General features: G+C 37.8%; 1 protein-coding gene across 3 annotated transcripts in view; it reads left to right on the top strand.

The window, feature by feature from the left end:
• MEIS1 (Meis homeobox 1) overlaps positions 1-16,393 on the top strand; it is a gene marked incomplete at its 3' end in the record, with an annotated part of 133,545 nt that extends 117,152 nt beyond the window's left edge. For 2 of the 3 annotated variants that reach the window (XM_084235563.1, XM_084235564.1), the window contains 3 exons: positions 12,220-12,278; positions 13,480-13,569; positions 16,110-16,393. In XM_084235563.1, the coding sequence (XP_084091689.1) occupies positions 12,220-12,278; positions 13,480-13,569; positions 16,110-16,393 (433 nt within the window). Of the gene's footprint in view, positions 1-12,219; positions 12,279-13,479; positions 13,570-13,862; positions 13,922-16,109 lie in introns of those variants that run through there. The other variant, XM_084235565.1, reaches the window with a different exon arrangement.
• Between the last annotated feature and the right edge of the window lie 1,684 nt (positions 16,394-18,077).

Raw genomic sequence — 18,077 nt, 5'->3', positions numbered from 1 at the left:
GAATGGAAAGAACTCCCTACGTGTCACGCCACCTGGCAAAGCAGGAACCGACTCCCTTGAGCTTGCAGAGAGCATGGGGAGTGAGGGGGCTGAAAGGCATCAGGGTCAAGGGGGAAGAGCCTCAGCTCCACAGGTGGCTAAGGAACACAACCCCCTGTAAACCTCATGGCAACATATAGTTTACTCCGGGCGAGTAAGGGGAGGGAATGCGCAAGGGAAAGATTTCATCTGTCCTCCCAGCTCCTCACCAATTAGATATGTGTCCTTGCTGAAGTCAAGTCTTTTAACTCTATGGACAACAGCATTAAATAGTCAGGAGGACTAATTAGTGGGACACTAAACCCCATCCAGTTCCAATATTCTAGACTATATAATAATGTGAACAACTCTGACTCCAGCTTTACACTAGGAATGGGGGAAAAAATAGTAAGCCCTTTGATAAAGAGATACACAGGAAAATTAATTAAAAAGTTGTTACTTTTCTTCATCTTAAGCAAAACAAGCACTGTAAAGTAAAAACCAAGATGAAATTAAACATTATCGCAAGACATGAAAAACATGTGTGCTGTCATTTTAGGATTCATAATAAAGATAAATCAGTTGTTTTTAGCAGTGTGCTGAGTCTGTGAAGGGCATGACAGATAATAGGCTTGAAATTTCTGGAGTTATTGTACAGCAAAATTTGTTTTTTCCTCAGGCGTTCAATCTTTTTCTCTAGTAATTTTGTACATGACAAACTTTTTAGTGGGTGCATTAATAATCTATAAGTAATGGGTTGTCAGGTGTCAGTTAGATAAGATTAAAAGACTGTTTAAGCATTATCCATTTGCTTCTTTGCATGAGTTTTATAGGTCAGGAGAAATAACTTTTTGAATTGTGGTTGTGTGTGCACATTGCTCCCCCCCTCCCCTCTCTCTCTCTCTCTCATCTGGCTTCACTCCAGGGATGTGTGGAAGAATTGTATTACATTACATAAATCCTACATGTAGGAGCAGATTTGAAACTCACAGTGTGAATCAAGGGGACAAATGTCTCAGCGTCTTCTGTAAACTTATTTTACTTTGCAAAATGTTACTCTTTTTCTTCTCAAAGGAAACTTTGTCAGGGGAAACAGCTCAGCTGAGAGGGACATTGAAGCTTTAGACACTAGGAGTTTCCTAGCAAGTCAGGTTTAGGTCTATTCTTGTCAAATCTGTCTTAAGTGTGTTTACATATAGTTTGCCTTTCTGGTATTTTCTGCTTGCACAGACCTGATCTCCACCTATTTTGTGTCAACAGTTGCTGAGGCTGGTGTTGGGTGATTAACCATTGAGCACTGAAGCTCTGAGTGGTGCCCACAGAGACTCTCTCTCCTCTCACTTACATCATCATCTTGCTTCAGGCTGCGCCTACATAAAACAAACAGCATTTCTGAGTGGTTAAAAAGTCAGCCTGAAATATTGAAAAATGGGGCAAATGTTGCTTCCTTGTTGAATAAAACAATTTTCTCAAAAATGGAGCAGAGCCAGAAGCGTGGGGGAAGGAAATGTTTCTGAGGGCAAACGTCTTGGATCTGGTCTGCATTGCTCCAGTGTGTGAATGCCTGGAACTTTGTGTAGATACTTAGGGGTTTGCTTTGTACCTCTTTTAATGTTTAAAGGAGAAGAGAACATTAAAAAAGAAAAAAGTCCTCTCCATCAGTATGGACGCTTGTAGTTGGCAAATATTTGGCTCTCTTGATCAATACCTGATATTTTCTATTTTATTTTCATTCTTAGGAGCCTTTAAAGTCAGACGCATTAATATTGCAAATAACTCTTTTGATCTCTTGACACCTGAACAATAACAAATAAACAAAAAACCTTAACCTGTTCCCATCCATGAGGGTTCCCTTTTCCTTTATACTCACTTAACCAAGGTGACTAAAGGACTAATGCTGCAAAAAATTAAATCCCATCACTAAAGAAGGGAAAAAACATTTCCTTTCTCAAGCACATTAACCGTTTATGGTCCATGGGGCTTATTGGCCCTGGAATCTAATGTAATTCAGCTCAAAAATAAATTTCCTATCTTTGAACATACCAGACATAATATTGATTTTTCAGGTTAAATGCACTATGCATATATATACACATATAATTAACATAATTTATAAAATCATTAAATATAAATATTTAAGTTCCTGGTATTTTCTGTTAGGAAGCTGGTTTAAATGTAAATCAGTAGTTTTGAGGGGTTTTGTCCATTTGAAAGGTTTTGTTGGCCTATATCACTAGAACATCTGCTATGGTTGACTTTATTTGATCCCTAGTTTGGGTCAGAGTTCAGATGTATTTGGAAAGGGCAGGGAGCAGGGGATGTTGAAAAACTAATGGAAAGAATTGTATGTATCCAAAGATGTCAGATCTCAGCCCCCACAGCCCGTCACCTGGCAGTACTGTTTACAGAAAGGAAAGTACAATAGGTTATGGCAGGGATTCCCAGCCTCTGGGCCAAGTCAAGGCTGGGAGGGAGTGAGGGGGTGGGGGGTGGAGGAGACAGTGCAGAAAAGGTATATCAGAAACATTCTGAGTGAAGTTAGTATTAAAAAGGTCTATCAAATTAACTTTTGATTTTAGTCATGCTATTTCTTTTGAAATCTCAAATAACAAAAGAATTTGAGATTTTGAAGATAAGCTCACATACTGTGCAATTCATTCATATAAGTCATTCACTGGTTTTTGGGGGGATTTTCAAAGTATGTGTGCATTTATCCCTATAGTCAATCTTGGAACATTTCACCATCTCAAAAACTAACTCTGGGGCCTCCCCGGTGGCACAGTGGTTGATCACTGGGCTGTGAAGCTGCCCGCAGCCTCTGCAGTGCCGGTTGGATCCCCAGCCGCCTGCGAGGGTCCCACATGGTGTGCAGACCTCTCCTGCCGCCCGCTGCTCCCCTCAGCAGTGCATTTCGTCAGTCTGCCTGTTCTGCTCCCCGCTCTGGCTCTGGTGAATTCTCTCACCCTCCCGCGCTTCTGACTGTACCCAGTGCTTGTATAAATAAATAAATAAATCTTAAAAAAAAAAAAACAAAAAAAAACAAAAAACTAACTCTGTACCTTTACCTGTCATCCCTTCCCATTCTTCCACCCTCCGCTTAACCAGTGCCTGGTAACCTATCTCTTCAGGTTTGCCTGTCATGGACATTTCATACAAATGTGGTCATATAGCGTAAGATCTTTGTGACTGACTTCCTTTGCTCAGTGTTTTCAAGTTCTACCACGTTGTAGCATGTAACATTATGCTTCATTCCTCTATGGCTAACATTCCATTGTGGGGCTCTACAGCTTTTTTTATCCATTCATCAGTTGATGAATATTTGGATTGTTTTTAACCTTTTGTGGCTGGAAGAATTAACATATAAGTGTTTACACCATTAGGTATTATTTTTTTTTAAGATTTTATTTATTTATACAAGAACCGGGGTACAGGCCAGATGTGCAGGAGGGTGACAGGATTCACCAGAGACAGAGCAGGGAACAGAACAGGCAGACTGACGAAATACACTGCTGAGGGGGTGAGTGAGACAGGAGAGCTTTGCCGCGCCATGTGGGAATCTCACCGGCTGGCCAGGATCAAATCTGCGGTGCAGAGGCTGCGGACAGCTTCACAGTGCGGTGCTCAACCACCTGCGCCACCAGGGAGACCCACCATTAGGTATTTTTGAAAATCCTCATGACAGTATCCCAATAAACACATCTTAGGTTCTACAAGTTGCAAAGCACTTTTCATAAATACTAACTTACTGCATCATCACAATCCCAGCACCTAATGAGGGTATGAATTCAGAGCCAGTAAATGGTCATTTTCCTACTCAGTTTTCATACTCCTGCTAACTACACACTGTTCCAGTTCTCTCTGCTCTGGGCCAGTGTTTTGTCTGTGATAGGTATGAGTGAGATTGGTCAAAGAAAGGAATAATTACTCAGAAGTGAAATGTGCAGCCTCCCCACTTTCCCCTGTATGATAGATAAACATTCTTCCAAGATTTGAGAGGATCTGAGAGAGGGTCACTTTGTCAGTTTTGTATTCCTCATTTGAAAGATTTGTCACATACCTTGGTTGTTAGATTTCTGACTGTAAGAATAAATGGTGACATTGAGTGTAACTGTCTATAGATTAGGATCTATATATTAGCTAGAGCTTTGGGTTCAAGTTTTACTAGTTGAAACAGAAGTTGCAGAGAACATTCTAAAGAAGAACACAGGCCTCCATTCAAATTAAGCCAACTTTGTTTTGTGATTCTATAGACAGTTGGTAACCAAGTGAAAGCAGAAAGCAGGTTAAGTTTTGAGATATCCTCCCTTGGCATGACTGGAGACTCCAGACCTGGCAAGTTTTTGGTTAGTGAAGGATTGAGGAGCTGGTGGAACTAAAAAAGAGATCCTAGAGACAAGAAAGAATGCAGAAACTTGGGGATAGTGCCGGGATTCTCTAACACCTCCTCCTGTGTTCTGGGGCTGGTCACCATTGGAACACAAGAAAGTTTTGTTTGGGGGAGAAGTGCATGATTGATCATTAGGGTGACCATACACCCCAATTATCTATGGCATTCATAGTTATTTCATAGTTATTGTCCATTGCCTAGCATACTTATCAGTAATGTCCTCTACTCTCAAAAAATCCCGACTTAAATGACAGATTAGCTGATCATCTTATTTATAATGGAAATTGGTAGTGAATTAAGATTTATTTTAAATAAATATATTGTTATATAATGTTTAGGGATATTTAGTGATTTTATTGACTTTTTGTTAATATAGGAAAATTAGAGTTTATATGAAAAATGGTTCCGCTTAGACCTAAGAAAGACATATCTTTTCTTTGAAGATATTATAGATATTTGGAATTTTTTTTTTACTACGATAAGAGATTTTGTTGTATTATCCTAATATATCTGAGTGCTTATACATTGTGCTAATAATCATTTAAATTCCATATGCTTTAAGTAAGCCAATGTTTTCCTTATATTTATAAGGTTATACAAACTCAAATTTGGCAAATTATCACACTTAAATAAATATTTTATAAATACCATTTTGTTACCTATGCTTTATGTGACCACTTGTCCATGATATTTAAAATATTTTTATGTCAATGGATATTTATTTTAAGGTGTTACTTATGTGAGGTTTAATGCATTATCCCCACAATTGAGTTTGGAGCCTTAGTGATCTAGAAAATAGCCAGCAAGCAGTAGCAAAAGATAGAGGTAGACACCACCCCCACCCCCAATTAAAGAAAGCACTTTCGCTTTGAATTCAGGTGAAAGTACAGAGTTCAGCAAGCTTATATTGCTTTTAGAATTAAAAAAAGTCATTTTACAATTTGCTCTCAAGGAAAACTTTGTATAATACATACCTAATGATGAAGTATTTGAAAGTTATTTCAACCTCTGAAGTCCAAAACAATGCATGGGTTTTGTTATTACTTTACATTATAATTTTCAACTAACTAGTGCTTTTTTTTTTTTCACTAGCTGCTTTGAAGAAAATTTTATATGTAGTTAAATTCTTCAGTTGTCTTAGACAGCTTCAGTTCTTTCTAGAATAATTTGACAAATATGCCCATCACTGCTAGAGAAGGGGAAACTTCTCAGACTGTTGATTGATGGTCTTGTGATTTGGGCAAATTCCAATATTATGTTTCTAGAGTAAATGAAGACCAGAGCCTGTGCTCCCATCTCCCCTCCTGTCCATTCACCTCCTCCACCCCCAGACACACAGATGATGTATTGCAGTCCTGGAACTGTCAGATCCTGGAGGAGGTTGAGAAACTAGAAAAAGGTGCCAAAAACATGATTTCATAAAGTTTGATTTGAGATTGAGTCAACTTTCTTGAGCATCTTAAAATCATGTTTCATGAAATTTTATTTCACAAAGAAAGGGAGTGGAGAAGGCTTGGACTCCGGTGATCACCAGTTATGGGTCATTAAATCCAATAAGTAAATGTAGATCTGAAAAGAAAAATTCCAGCTAAAGATTTTGAAGTTGATTTCTTGTACAAAGGAGCAGAGCTATTTGGAAGATAGCTAGAAATCTTCCCCTAAAGGGTTTGTTTATAGAACATGCCTTAGAATTATTAAGTGCTGACTTTTAAAAATATAGTATATATTGTTTTATTGAAATGACTGTGATACAGTTGAAAGAAATGCTACATCCAGAAAATTTATGGAATGGAAAAAGAAAAAAATCCTAGAATTCAGCAGCTCCCTTCCAATCTGTCATTTTATATTTGAAGATTTTTCACAAAGCTCAATTCTACAAAAGTATTTCTAGAAATTACCAAACATGAATTTTATATCGGTTAAGTATTATATATACACATTGTTTTTTATTGAATAAAGAAAAGGGCTTGCAGAAATCGCCAGTACTAACACTTAGAAACACATGGTATTACTTTTTGTTACTATTTGAGTATTCATGAAGGTATTCCTAGCTAGACATAAAAATCAACCAAAGATATAATAATTAATCCTTTCTTTAATGGGTAGTATAGATATAGAAGGTATCTCTACTGACATGTTCTGCTCTTTAAGAAATCTTTTCCTAAAAGTTGATAATTTTAGCTTCTTAGGCATGGGAGGGTAATGTAAAATGATATTTCTTCATATTTGACTTCCTGCTGACTATCTACTTATGCCTAATGGCAAGGAGCACTATAGGGATGTAAGAGAGTCATGTCACTCTTCATAAACAACAACATCTTGGTTTTATGTGACTTACTGAGTTGCCTGTGGCATGCAAAAGAGTAAATATGGGCTCCTCTTAATTCAGTGAATGAATAGCATGATACACACTGAAGGAACAGAATTAATTGAGTAAAGGTGAAAATATCATTTCTGAAAGTGAGCAAGTAATTTTTTTTTTTTAACTTTTGTTGGTTTTACAATAGTCATACAAGGAGGACAGAGGGGGCAAGAGTATAGGAAGAGGGTAAAGCTTTGTGGAAAATGTTGCCTGTGGAACCGGGGAAGTGTGCCTTGTGCTGTGGTTCTAGTGGATGCCCACTATGATCTCTGCACGCCTTTTGGTTCTCATGAAGAGGAAACTAAACTTAGCAATCCAGTTTTGTGGGAAGTAACCAGGGCAAGGAGTGGAGGATAAACTAAAGGACAAAGGTCAACTTTACAAAGCTGTTCTACCAGATCTTGTTCAGAAAACTATTCAGAAAACTATGCAGTATCCAAAGACTGAGACTGAAAGCAGATAGGTGGAATTAGCAGAATGAAAAAAATTAAAAAGTCTACTGATAAATAAACATCCAAGGGGACAAAGAAAAGAAAGAGCAAAGCAAAACACTGTATTTACCTCCCATTCTCCTTGTCTGATTCCTATTTTTTTAATGCTAATAATAAAATTCAAATTTGAGATCATCCTGTCTCTGATTTTTGAAGATTTTACTCCTGTTTCAGTATTTCTCTCCATCTTATTAGGGCTTGAGTCCTATACAAATAACTAGATAAAAATAAATATATCTCCACAGAGTTGATCAATTATCTTCTTTCCTTTGTAAAACCTCTTGTTTTGAGAAAGGAGATAGTTTGTTCACAGGTAGAAGTTGGAATCATTGATTCTATGAAAAAAAGAAATATAAGAATTATTTCACACTGGGCCTCCCCTGTGGCGCAGCGGTTGAGCGCTGGGTTGCGAAGCTGCCCACAGCCTCTGCAGCGCCGGTTCGATTCCCGGCTGCTGGGCGAGGGTCCCACATGGCTCAGACCTCTCCTGCCGCCCACTGCTCCCCTCAGCAGTGTACTTCATCAGTCTGCCTGCTCTGCTGTCCCCTCTGGCTCTGGTGAATTCTCTCACCCTTCCGCGCCTCTTGACTGTACCCCAGTGCTTGCATAAATAAATAAATAAATAAATAAATAAATAAATAAATAAATAAATAAATACATAAATAAATAAATAAGAAATACTATAAAGAATTCAGTCTTCTACAAATTCAGTCTTCTACCATCTACAGGGTGTCCAATTCTCTGAAATTGCTTCACAAAAGAAGATTGTATTTTCAAAGCAAAATGGAATATATATATCTCTCTGTGTGTGTTTACATGTATATATCATGATGTTCAGAATGTAACATGGAAAGGCAAACAAGATAATTACCAGCCTTAATGTACACTTAATTAAAAGGTTTACCATTTTAAATGCCCAATTTAGGCAAATAGGAACTACATTCTATTAAACCAAGGTGTGGAACTATTTTAATCAGTAAGAAATATTGTCCTGTTACCCTGTGTCCTTGACATTGCATATATGAGTTTTAAGCACTATAAATTTTAGGCATCAATTGTGTAATTGTAAAAGTTTTCCCTTACATCTTTAGACAAAGTTTTAAAAGAGGTGTAATTAATATAGAAGATTCTCAAGATTGTGTATATTTTGTGAACATATTTTGTATTTTTTCTAGTTGTTGGAGAATTTTTTTAAATTGTAGATTCAAAATTGGAATTTTTTTTTGTTCTCTTTAAAAACATGGTTTCGTCTATGTCCAGCTTTAATAATATGCATTTATATATTGAATACAAACACACAAACTTAATGATTTTACTAATGCTTCTTGACATAACGGTACTGTAAGTAGGGAATATGTTCATTTGAGTTCACATAAAATCTAAAGGTCTTTTTGGTTCAGAGTTTAGAAAATTCTTGATAATTTAGAATGTTCCACAATGGAAAGTAAAGCATTCTGTCACAAAAGCAGGGAGGATGAGACACAAGGTCAAAGGGCGTTTTAGAAACAAACAGCTGGACCAGTTTATTTAAACAGATACAGGGATGGAGGAACTGACCTCTGTTTGACTTATAGTGGGAGGAGCAAGAATGTCATTTTATTACTTTGCCCAGAAGGAAAATGTTTTTGTATCTGAATTCACCCCAAAGCCATCTAAACACATGACTTTGCTGTACATAGCATAATTCCAAAGAGAGTACATTTAAGAGAGCTGAAGATAACGATAAAATATACTAGAGTTTAAATGGCCTGAACAGTAAACATTAAATGTTTAGATGGTTTTCAGATTGGAAGGTGATATTATTTAAACAAATATAATCCTGCTATTTACCTAGTTATTTTTGGATAAACATGTCTATTTTGATAGCAGATGGTGGATAAAAGGTGTCTTCCCAGAAAAAAATATTGTTGCTTTTTATAAGAACAGGAATTTTAATTCTGAGAGCTTATTGTATCCTATATGTTGGTACTGTTCATTGTATGGAAAAAAGCTTGTAACTAATGTTTTCAAAATCAGAAGTTCCAAGCACTTATGTGGTCAAAGTGATTAGATGTTCTTAGGTTTTCAGTGTCCTTTAATTTTATTTAATGAAAGGATTCTCATCTTTATAACTATGTGTCCAGTAGGAAGCCTACAACTGTGTTGTCAATAACAACAAATGGTTATTGTCACCAAACCGACCCAAATAGCACTGAGTACCTGTGGCCCCTTAGCTAAGAGACTGATGCGGAACTGACTTTCCACATGGGGACCAGAGCAGACCTGGAGTAACTGCATGTAGTGTTGTTCTACTGAAGACCTTCCTGAAGCTGATCCTCAGCACACTGATCAGAGTGGCCCAAGTGATGAGGAAACTCAAAATCCTAGAACTCACATTCTAGAGGGAACTTGTTAAGAATCATGGATGTTTAATCTAGGGGCTATAGTTTAAATATTTGAAAGGCTTCCTTGAGGAAGTGAGGTTAGACTTGTTTAAATTACTCCAAGGAATTGTACTAGAGAAAGTGTTTTAAATCAAGTCAAGCAGAATCCTCTAGCAGTTTGCCATGTCCACAGATGGAGTGCACTCACAGGTAAGGTGACTGGTGCTGTGTAGGAATCAGTCTGGCAGAGGCTACCCAGGTACTTGGTGAGGATAACAGAAGGGGATTCATGTCAGTCACCAAGTTTGGTGATGACTAAAGCCCTAAGTTCTTCTATGATACCTTGGGATTAATAGTCATAAAGTCAAACCTAAGCTACTTTTTAGGAAACAGTCTTTGGAAACCCGAATGTATGAGTACAGAGGAAACACGCTTTGAACATAGATAAGTCAAATAACTAAATTTTCTTATCTGTAACCTTATCTTTGTCTATTTATAGATGTAATATAGTCATCAAAATCTCCAGTCTACAAAATGTTCAGACATGCTATTCCTGGGCTCAACTATAGGGTTTTGCCTCTGGTTTTTGGCTGAAAATCACTTAAATTTTCAATATCTAGTGTGGAATATTCTAGATGGGTGGCACAATAGCAGCCATGCTCTGGGCAGGATGTTAAGAGGGGAGGGTGCTTGCTGCCATTTGCCAGCTGTGTGTCATTCAGCAAAGTATTAACATCTCTTGGGTAACATGTGACCTCAAATAAATCACTTCATTTCTCTGAGTCTTGGATTCTCATTTGTTAAAAGACAATCAATCGTCTTCCTACTTTTAGATGGAGTAAATCAAATCTATAAAATATTATGTTTTTGAAAGGACTTTAAAGTTATCAGAGTTCCTTCCCGCTAAGAGTTTGTATATTATGAATAGTCACAGGAAAGACGTTTTTGCACTGCTACCTATGTTAGTTACTATGAAAATTACTTTTGGTATATGCAGAATAGTAATATTAAATAATTTTCTAATTGGTCATGCAGTGAAGGCAGCTAATGAAAAGGCAGATTTTTTTTTTCATTTTAATTGGTTATTTCACATGGTGTTTGTGCTACACCTGTGCTTATAATGAGAATGGAGAATTAATCTAACCTTCTGCTCACATGATTCCAATTTTCATGGTTTATACAAGATAATGATAACCTGATTTGCAACACAATTTGTTGGAGATCTGTGTTTTAAATATTTTTATTAGCAGTTCAGGGACTTCATATACAAGAACTGATCTAATATATATTGCCAATAAGAGTTAGCATCAACAGTCTCCTTTAGTTAGATTATGGTCTCATTATTTATTTTAATTACTCCTCAGATAATGAAAGAACGTAAGAATACAGGATACTGAGATTCTTAAACTCTCATGAACCATACACTTGTATTTTAAATACTTGTCCCACTTTGTTTAATGGTTTGGTTTTGAGGAATTATTTTCCTTCTCAAGTGGGCAGATTTATAAACTAGAATGCATACTGGACTGTGGATACTTTAGCTATTAATAATGCATTACTAAACTTTTCATTATATTTTTTTATGTGATGCTCATGTTTAATATATTCAGATCTGAACTGAGCACTAAAAGCAGTTTACTGTTTCAAAATCGAGTATGTCCTGTTCATTTTCTGTACCTGCTATGGAATTCTTAGTATTATGTAATACAAACTGATCTCAAGAGTTAGAAATTTCAATAGCATGTCTCTGGAAACTTTGTATTAACTACTTTAAAAATTTTTTTTCAGTGGCTTACCATTTTTTGAGGGGCTACATAAATTGCACCCCTAAAATCTTATTAATGTTTAATAAAATTATTTATTATAAATTTTCTGGACTAGCTGGAGAAAGTAAGATTATAAGTTCAATTACTGTATAGTTGTGACCTTGCCTTGACCTCAGACTTTGCATAAAGAACCAAAAAAAAAAAAAAAAAAAACCTCTAAGAAATCTCTACAAGGAATGCGTTTCTCTGAAGTCCCCAGCGGTGTGAGTTAGTGGTGATAAACTCCAGACATTCTCTCATTTGATGGTGTGCTGCCGTCCCAGTTCATTATCTTAATAGTGGGCATTAAAATAGAATTAGATTTGCAAGAGGTAGGAAAGGTTTTGATAAAAACTGTGAAAACGAAGCCGAGAAGGTAAGATTGAAATGTTACTAATTAGGAGAAGTAACAGATGCCCTCTGAACATCTCACTCTCTACACCGAATTTCTCCCCTTGCAACTGAAAAGAGTGGTGGCTAGTATTGTTTCCTGAAAACTCTGCTAATTCCCCCATGAAAAGATGAAATGGAAGTGTCCAACTGTGGTAAAACAGGCAAACATAAATCAACTCAGAAACCCCAAGCCTGTGTACTCAAAGGTCACTGGGGGTGATAGGTTTTGCAGCATGCGAAGCTGCACATAGAGCTGTGGAGAGAACCAAGGCAGCCTCATTTTGCCATCATCTAGCTTTGCTCTCGCTGTGATTCATCCGCTCTTCTTCCTCCCTCCAGCCTCCCACCCCCATTTTTTTTTTTTAAGGAGTAACGACTTGCTTTACTCTCTTATTTGCAGGTTTATTAATGCCCGGAGAAGAATAGTGCAGCCCATGATAGACCAGTCCAACCGAGCAGGCAAGTCCCCCATAGTGACTGTATTCAAGTCACGCAAGCGAAAGCCATCCTCAAGCCATTCACCCGGAGGTCCCCTACCTGGTAAATAGACCGGGAGTGAGTGCTAGGAGCTCCTGGCCATTAAAACCAAACCAGTTTCGTTTCATAACACCACTAATCAATTTAACGTTATTATGAAACATTTGGAGAAGGTGGGGGAAAAGCCAACAGAGAAAAGTAACTCAAATCATATGCTCAGTTACAATATTCTTTGTACACATTCAATATATTAATGTTATTTTTTTTCTGAGTTTGCCTTCCCAGCTCTTTCTGCTACTATGACCACTCCCTGGTGCATGGCTTGGTGTGGAATTGCTGTAAACTTTATTACCTGTCAAAAGGGCAGAGAGGTCAGGATCGCTTGTGGGACTCAGTAAAGTTCAAAGACATTCAATGAGGTAGAGCTTTTGTGTGCTTTAATAACCCAAGGCAGCTTACTTCTGAAGCAGCTTTTCATGTACAGTTAAAACATGGGATTCAGGTAGTGATATAAATACACGGTTCTAATTTCTCAGGTCTTCTTCCCTTCATATCCATCTTCTGGTGTTCAACTTTTTACAGAAAATTCTGTTTTGTTTTGTTTTGTTTTGTAATCTTGAGCGTAAAATGGCAATATTTCTGTGGCCTTGTGGCTTGCAGATCTAAAAATCCAAGAAAGCTCTTTCTGGAATTTGTTTGTGTAATGTCATGTACCAGTCAGATCAGAAACAGCATTTAGGAGGGGTAATGCGTGTCTCCACTTCCTTTATAAAGCGCTCTCTCATCTCATAGAGAGCATGTCATGGAGTCAGTGCACACTTAGCCCTCTCTCATCTCATAGAGAGCATGTCATGGAGTCAGTGCACACTTAGCCATGTTCCTGTAATATTTTTTTTTTCAATACTCATTATGTGATCACCAGACAAAAGCCCAAACTTAAGTTTCTACATCTTTGCTGTTCTTTGAACACAGTGTTTTAAAATTCTGCCATGTGGTTGTGTAGAGAAGTACTTGAGGAGAAATTTAACTTTGATGATTTTAAAATTTTACCCACCTGGTATGTTCCCTCTGTCTCCTTCTTTGGGATCTTATTATGTTCTCTCTTAGTCTCTCTCTCTCTCTGGCTCTTTCTTTCTGTGTCTTGGAGACTGTGATTAAGAAGCTGTGTTCTACACTTTTGTAGTAAGTCAAGGAACACCTTATAACCCCGACGGACAGCCGATGGGAGGTTTCGTGATGGACGGTCAGCAACACATGGGGATCAGGGCACCAGGTAAGATCTTGCCTTTGTGGTGGCTTTTCATTTTTAACTCCAAGAGGTTCACCCCTCATCAGCACAGGTAAATTCATCTCCTCCTTTACTGTTGTCTCGAGCTGCCTGCCTTGCCTGCCATCTGTGCATCTGAGATATTGCAGTGGGGGAGCCAGGATCTTTATGCGCTGAAGATCTTACTGTTTCTCAACCCATTGGAACCTGTTTTTTTTTTTTTTTTAAGGGTCTTTTGGCACTCTCTGTTGACTTTGCTCATTTTCTGGCCTCTTCTTGGATTTTTATCTCCCTTCTAGGACCTATGAGTGGAATGGGCATGAATATGGGCATGGAGGGGCAGTGGCACTACATGTAACCTTCATCTAGCTAAGCAATCGCAAAGCAAGGGGGAAGTAAGTACAAATGGGGTCTTTGTTTTCACTTTGTCCTAGGAATATTTTTCCTCTTGCATTTTCTTATGTTCTCCTTGCCCATAGCTTCATGCTTGTTCATCCCTTTCCATTAAACTCCTGGTTTCTTGCTTCCTTCATTTTCTCCTTGGTTGTGATCAAGCTTTTAAGCTTATAAATACTGTGTATGATGTACATTTATCCTGTGTGTTGCTATTGTACAGTACTGACCACATGACAAAACAAGAAACAGTCAGGAGGTGGGGGAGTGGTTGTCATAGCAACAGACTGATTTGCAAAATGTAAGCAGTCTGCAGCAGTGCAAGGAGAGGAAAGAGCATGTCCCCAAAGTGTCATAAATCTGTCTAACCGCAGTTGATGCATGAGTTACATTTCTACACTAACCTGCAAGACACCGAAAAGCCAAACAGAGACTTCTTTTAGGAAAAATAAACACTAGCTTTGCTTAGGGTAAGTAAAGGCATATTTTGAGCTTCAGTCAACTAAACTTTGATTTTTTTTTCTTAGTTTATTCCTTTGTCTGTCCATCATAATGGGATTACGTGTGGCAATGGAAAAAGGGAGAATACAAAATAGAGGTGTGCACAGCAGGCTGCAGGGCTTAGCCCAGGCTAATTGACTATATCCAAATTAAGTATGCCATCACTTGCAGTGTGACAAATGGATTTGACTTATTCAGTATACAAAAATAGAGATCATTAATGCAATCTTCAGTGGCAAGCCTAGTGAAGTGGCCCAGGAAAACTGTCCCAGATTCTTACTCTTGGATTTTCTTTCCTAAAAAGACACTCCAGCAATTCGTGTTCAAACAAGTAAAACTGTTTTGAACACCAAAGCTCTTGTTCACTTCCTAAATTACTCCTAATAGCATTGCTCTTGCTTTGTTTCTGAAATTAAAAGCGGTTATGTCAGAGTCTTGGTTGTATCTCTGATTATATTAACACACTATTTAAAATCACTGCAGAGGCCGTGGGTAATTCGTACTGTTCTTCTTCTCTGGGTGTGAGTCACATATAAGTTTAACAATTAGCTCTTGAAAACATTCCACTGAGCTCAGGAATGCAACAGTCTTATTACCTCATCATGGAATTCTCTAGCTTAGTTAATTTAAATATTGTTTCTTAGTTTCTGGGTCAATTAAATTTAAATGATGTATTTTATGCTTCGTGACCAATTAAATTAATAGGTTATTACAAAAAATATTATCATCTTTTTTGATTAAAGAGCTGTGGGTACAGTATATTTTATAAGCAATTTTCATTAGTTCAAAAATGTTCCTTTAGGCTAGATTAAGCAGCCATTCATTGCTAGAGCCTAGAGACCTTATTCGAAGGTGTTCATCGTATTCACAGTGCACTATTACTTAGAACTAAAGCCAATTGAACCTACTTAGCAATAGCGTTATGCCTTTCACCCTTGATGATTATGGAGCTTATAGCTCTCAGAAACAATACACCTGTCAGTTTCCATCAACTACAGCAATCCATGCAGAAGACAAGAGGCCCCTCAAAGCAGGAGGGGTATTGTTTTGGTCCAATTTTTCTTATTGTTCTCAAAATCATTGTAAGGTGGACAGGGTTTTGTGAAGCTTTCTTTCTCCTGCTCTAAAAGACCACGAGGAAGGAATGCATTGATTACTGTTTTGTTTTATCAATTTTTAAAAGTATAGGTTTTGCCAAGTAATTGCCCTTAGTAAGTCTGTCTAGTCTGGCTTCGTGTGAGCTGTTGGATGACCAGTGCTGGGTACTCTTGGGCTCTTGCTAGAGAATATTTCAGGAGACAGAAGTGTTTCTTCAGACCAGAACTCACCAGAACGGTCTTTTTTTTCTTAGTAATTATTATCCATGCGTGCATGCATGCATGCATTCATTCATTCATTCATTCATTCAAATGAGACCTTAGTAGGCAGATTTGATAGCAGTGACCAAGAAAGGAAAGGAGAAACAAAATGTCTGTTTCAAGCATGACATTCTTCATTTTATTTTCTTCTATTTGATGCCAAAGAATACTTTAGAGACCCAAGTTCCCTTCATCACAATGTTCCCTGGCTTTCATAGTATTGCCATAGCCAGAACCACACTATTGCTTTTTCATAATATTTTCTTTTTGTTTCTTTCTTTTGAATTTCTGCAGGGCTGCAAAGTATGCCAGGGGAGTATGTAGCCCGGGGTGGTCCAATGGGTGTGAGTATGGGACAGCCAAGTTATACCCAGCCCCAGATGCCCCCCCATCCTGCTCAGCTGCGTCATGGGCCCCCCATGCATACGTACATTCCTGGACACCCTCACCACCCAACAGTGATGATGCATGGAGGACCGCCCCACCCTGGAATGCCAATGTCAGCATCAAGCCCCACGGTTCTTAATACAGGAGACCCAACAATGAGTGGACAAGTCATGGACATTCATGCTCAGTAGCTTAAGGGAATATGCATTGTCTGCAATGGTGACTGGTTTCAAATCATGTTTTTTCTGCAATGACTGTGGAGTTCCATTTTTGGCATCTACTTTGGACCAAGGAGCATCCCTAATTCTTCATAGGGACTCTTAAAAAGCAGGAAATACCAACCGAAGTCAATTTGGGGGACATGCTAAATAACTATATAAGACATTAAGAGAACAAAGAGTGAAATATTGTAAATGCTATTATACTGTTATCCATATTACGTTGTTTCTTATAGATTTTTTAAAAAAAATGTGAAATTTTTCCACACTATGTGTGTTGTTTCCATAGCTCTTCACTTCCTCCAGAAGCCTCCTTACATTAAAAAGCCTTACAGTTATCCTGCAAGGGACAGGAAGGTCTGATTTGCAGGATTTTTAGAGCATTAAAATAACTATCAGGCAGAAGAATCTTTCTTCTTGCCTAGGATTTCAGCCATGCGCGTGCTCTCTCGCTCTCTCTCTCTCTCTCTCTCTCTCTCTCTCATTCTCTCTCTCTCTCTCCCCCCCACACTCTTTCTCCATTCCCCCCCTTCTCCCTCCCTCCGTTTCTCCCTCCCTCACTCTCCCCCCCCTTTCCCTCTCTCCCTCTCTCTAGCCTGGGGCTTGAATTTGCATGTCTAATTCATTTACTCACCATATTTGAATTGGCCTGAACAGATGTAAATCGGGAAGGATGGGAAAAACTGCAGTCATCAACAATGATTAATCAGCTGTTGCAGGCAGTGTCTTAAGGAGACTGGTAGGAGGAAGCATGGAAACCAAAAGGCCGTGTGTTTAGAAGCCTAATTGTCACATCAAGCATCATTGTCCCCATGCAACAACCACCACCTTGTACATCACTTCCTGTTTTATGCAGCTCAAAAACATAGACTGAAGATTTATTTTTAATATGTTGACTTTATTTCTGAGCAAAGCATCAGTCATGTGTGTATTTTTCCATAGTCCCACCTTGGAGCATTTATGTAGACATTGTAAATAAATTTTGTGCAAAAAGGACTGGAAAAATGAACTGTATTATTGCAATTTTTTTGTAAAAGTAGCAGTTTGGTATGAGTTGGCATGCATACAAGATTTACTAAGTGGGATAAGCTAATTATACTTTTTTGTTGTGGATAAACAAATGCTTGTTGATAGCCTTTTTCTATCAAGAAACCGAGGAGCTAATTATTAATAACAATCATTGCACACTGAGTCTTAGCGTTTCTGACGGAAACAGTTTGGATTGTATAATAACGCCAAGCCCAGTTGTAGTCGTTTGAGTGCAGTAATGAAATCTGAATCTAAAATAAAAACAAGATTATTTTTGTCATGCTGACTCCACTGCTTGAAAAATTTGTTTATTGCCCCCTAAATTTTTAATGATTAATGGTAGTAAATATAAAAAAAAATCATTTTAACTCCCTAAGACATGTACGTATTTTAAAATTTTAACCACAAAGTAAATTATTTAATAGTAGTCACTGATTTCTTTACACTGACTTAATGAACTCCTAATATCAGCAAATTTAAGGCCCGAGGGCACTAAACTAACTGTAGACTCAGATTACATCCAACAGAATTACTCATCTAATATCAGAAAATTATTCTTGCACATAATGGCAAACCTAAGTACAGTTAAGTCTTTTACTAAGGATGTTACCGAGGATGAGCAGTATAT

This window comes from Talpa europaea (assembly GCF_964194135.1).
Source record: "Talpa europaea genome assembly, chromosome: 6".
NCBI classification, from domain to species: Eukaryota; Metazoa; Chordata; class Mammalia; order Eulipotyphla; family Talpidae; genus Talpa; species Talpa europaea.
This window is presented reverse-complemented; position numbering and strand designations above follow the sequence as displayed.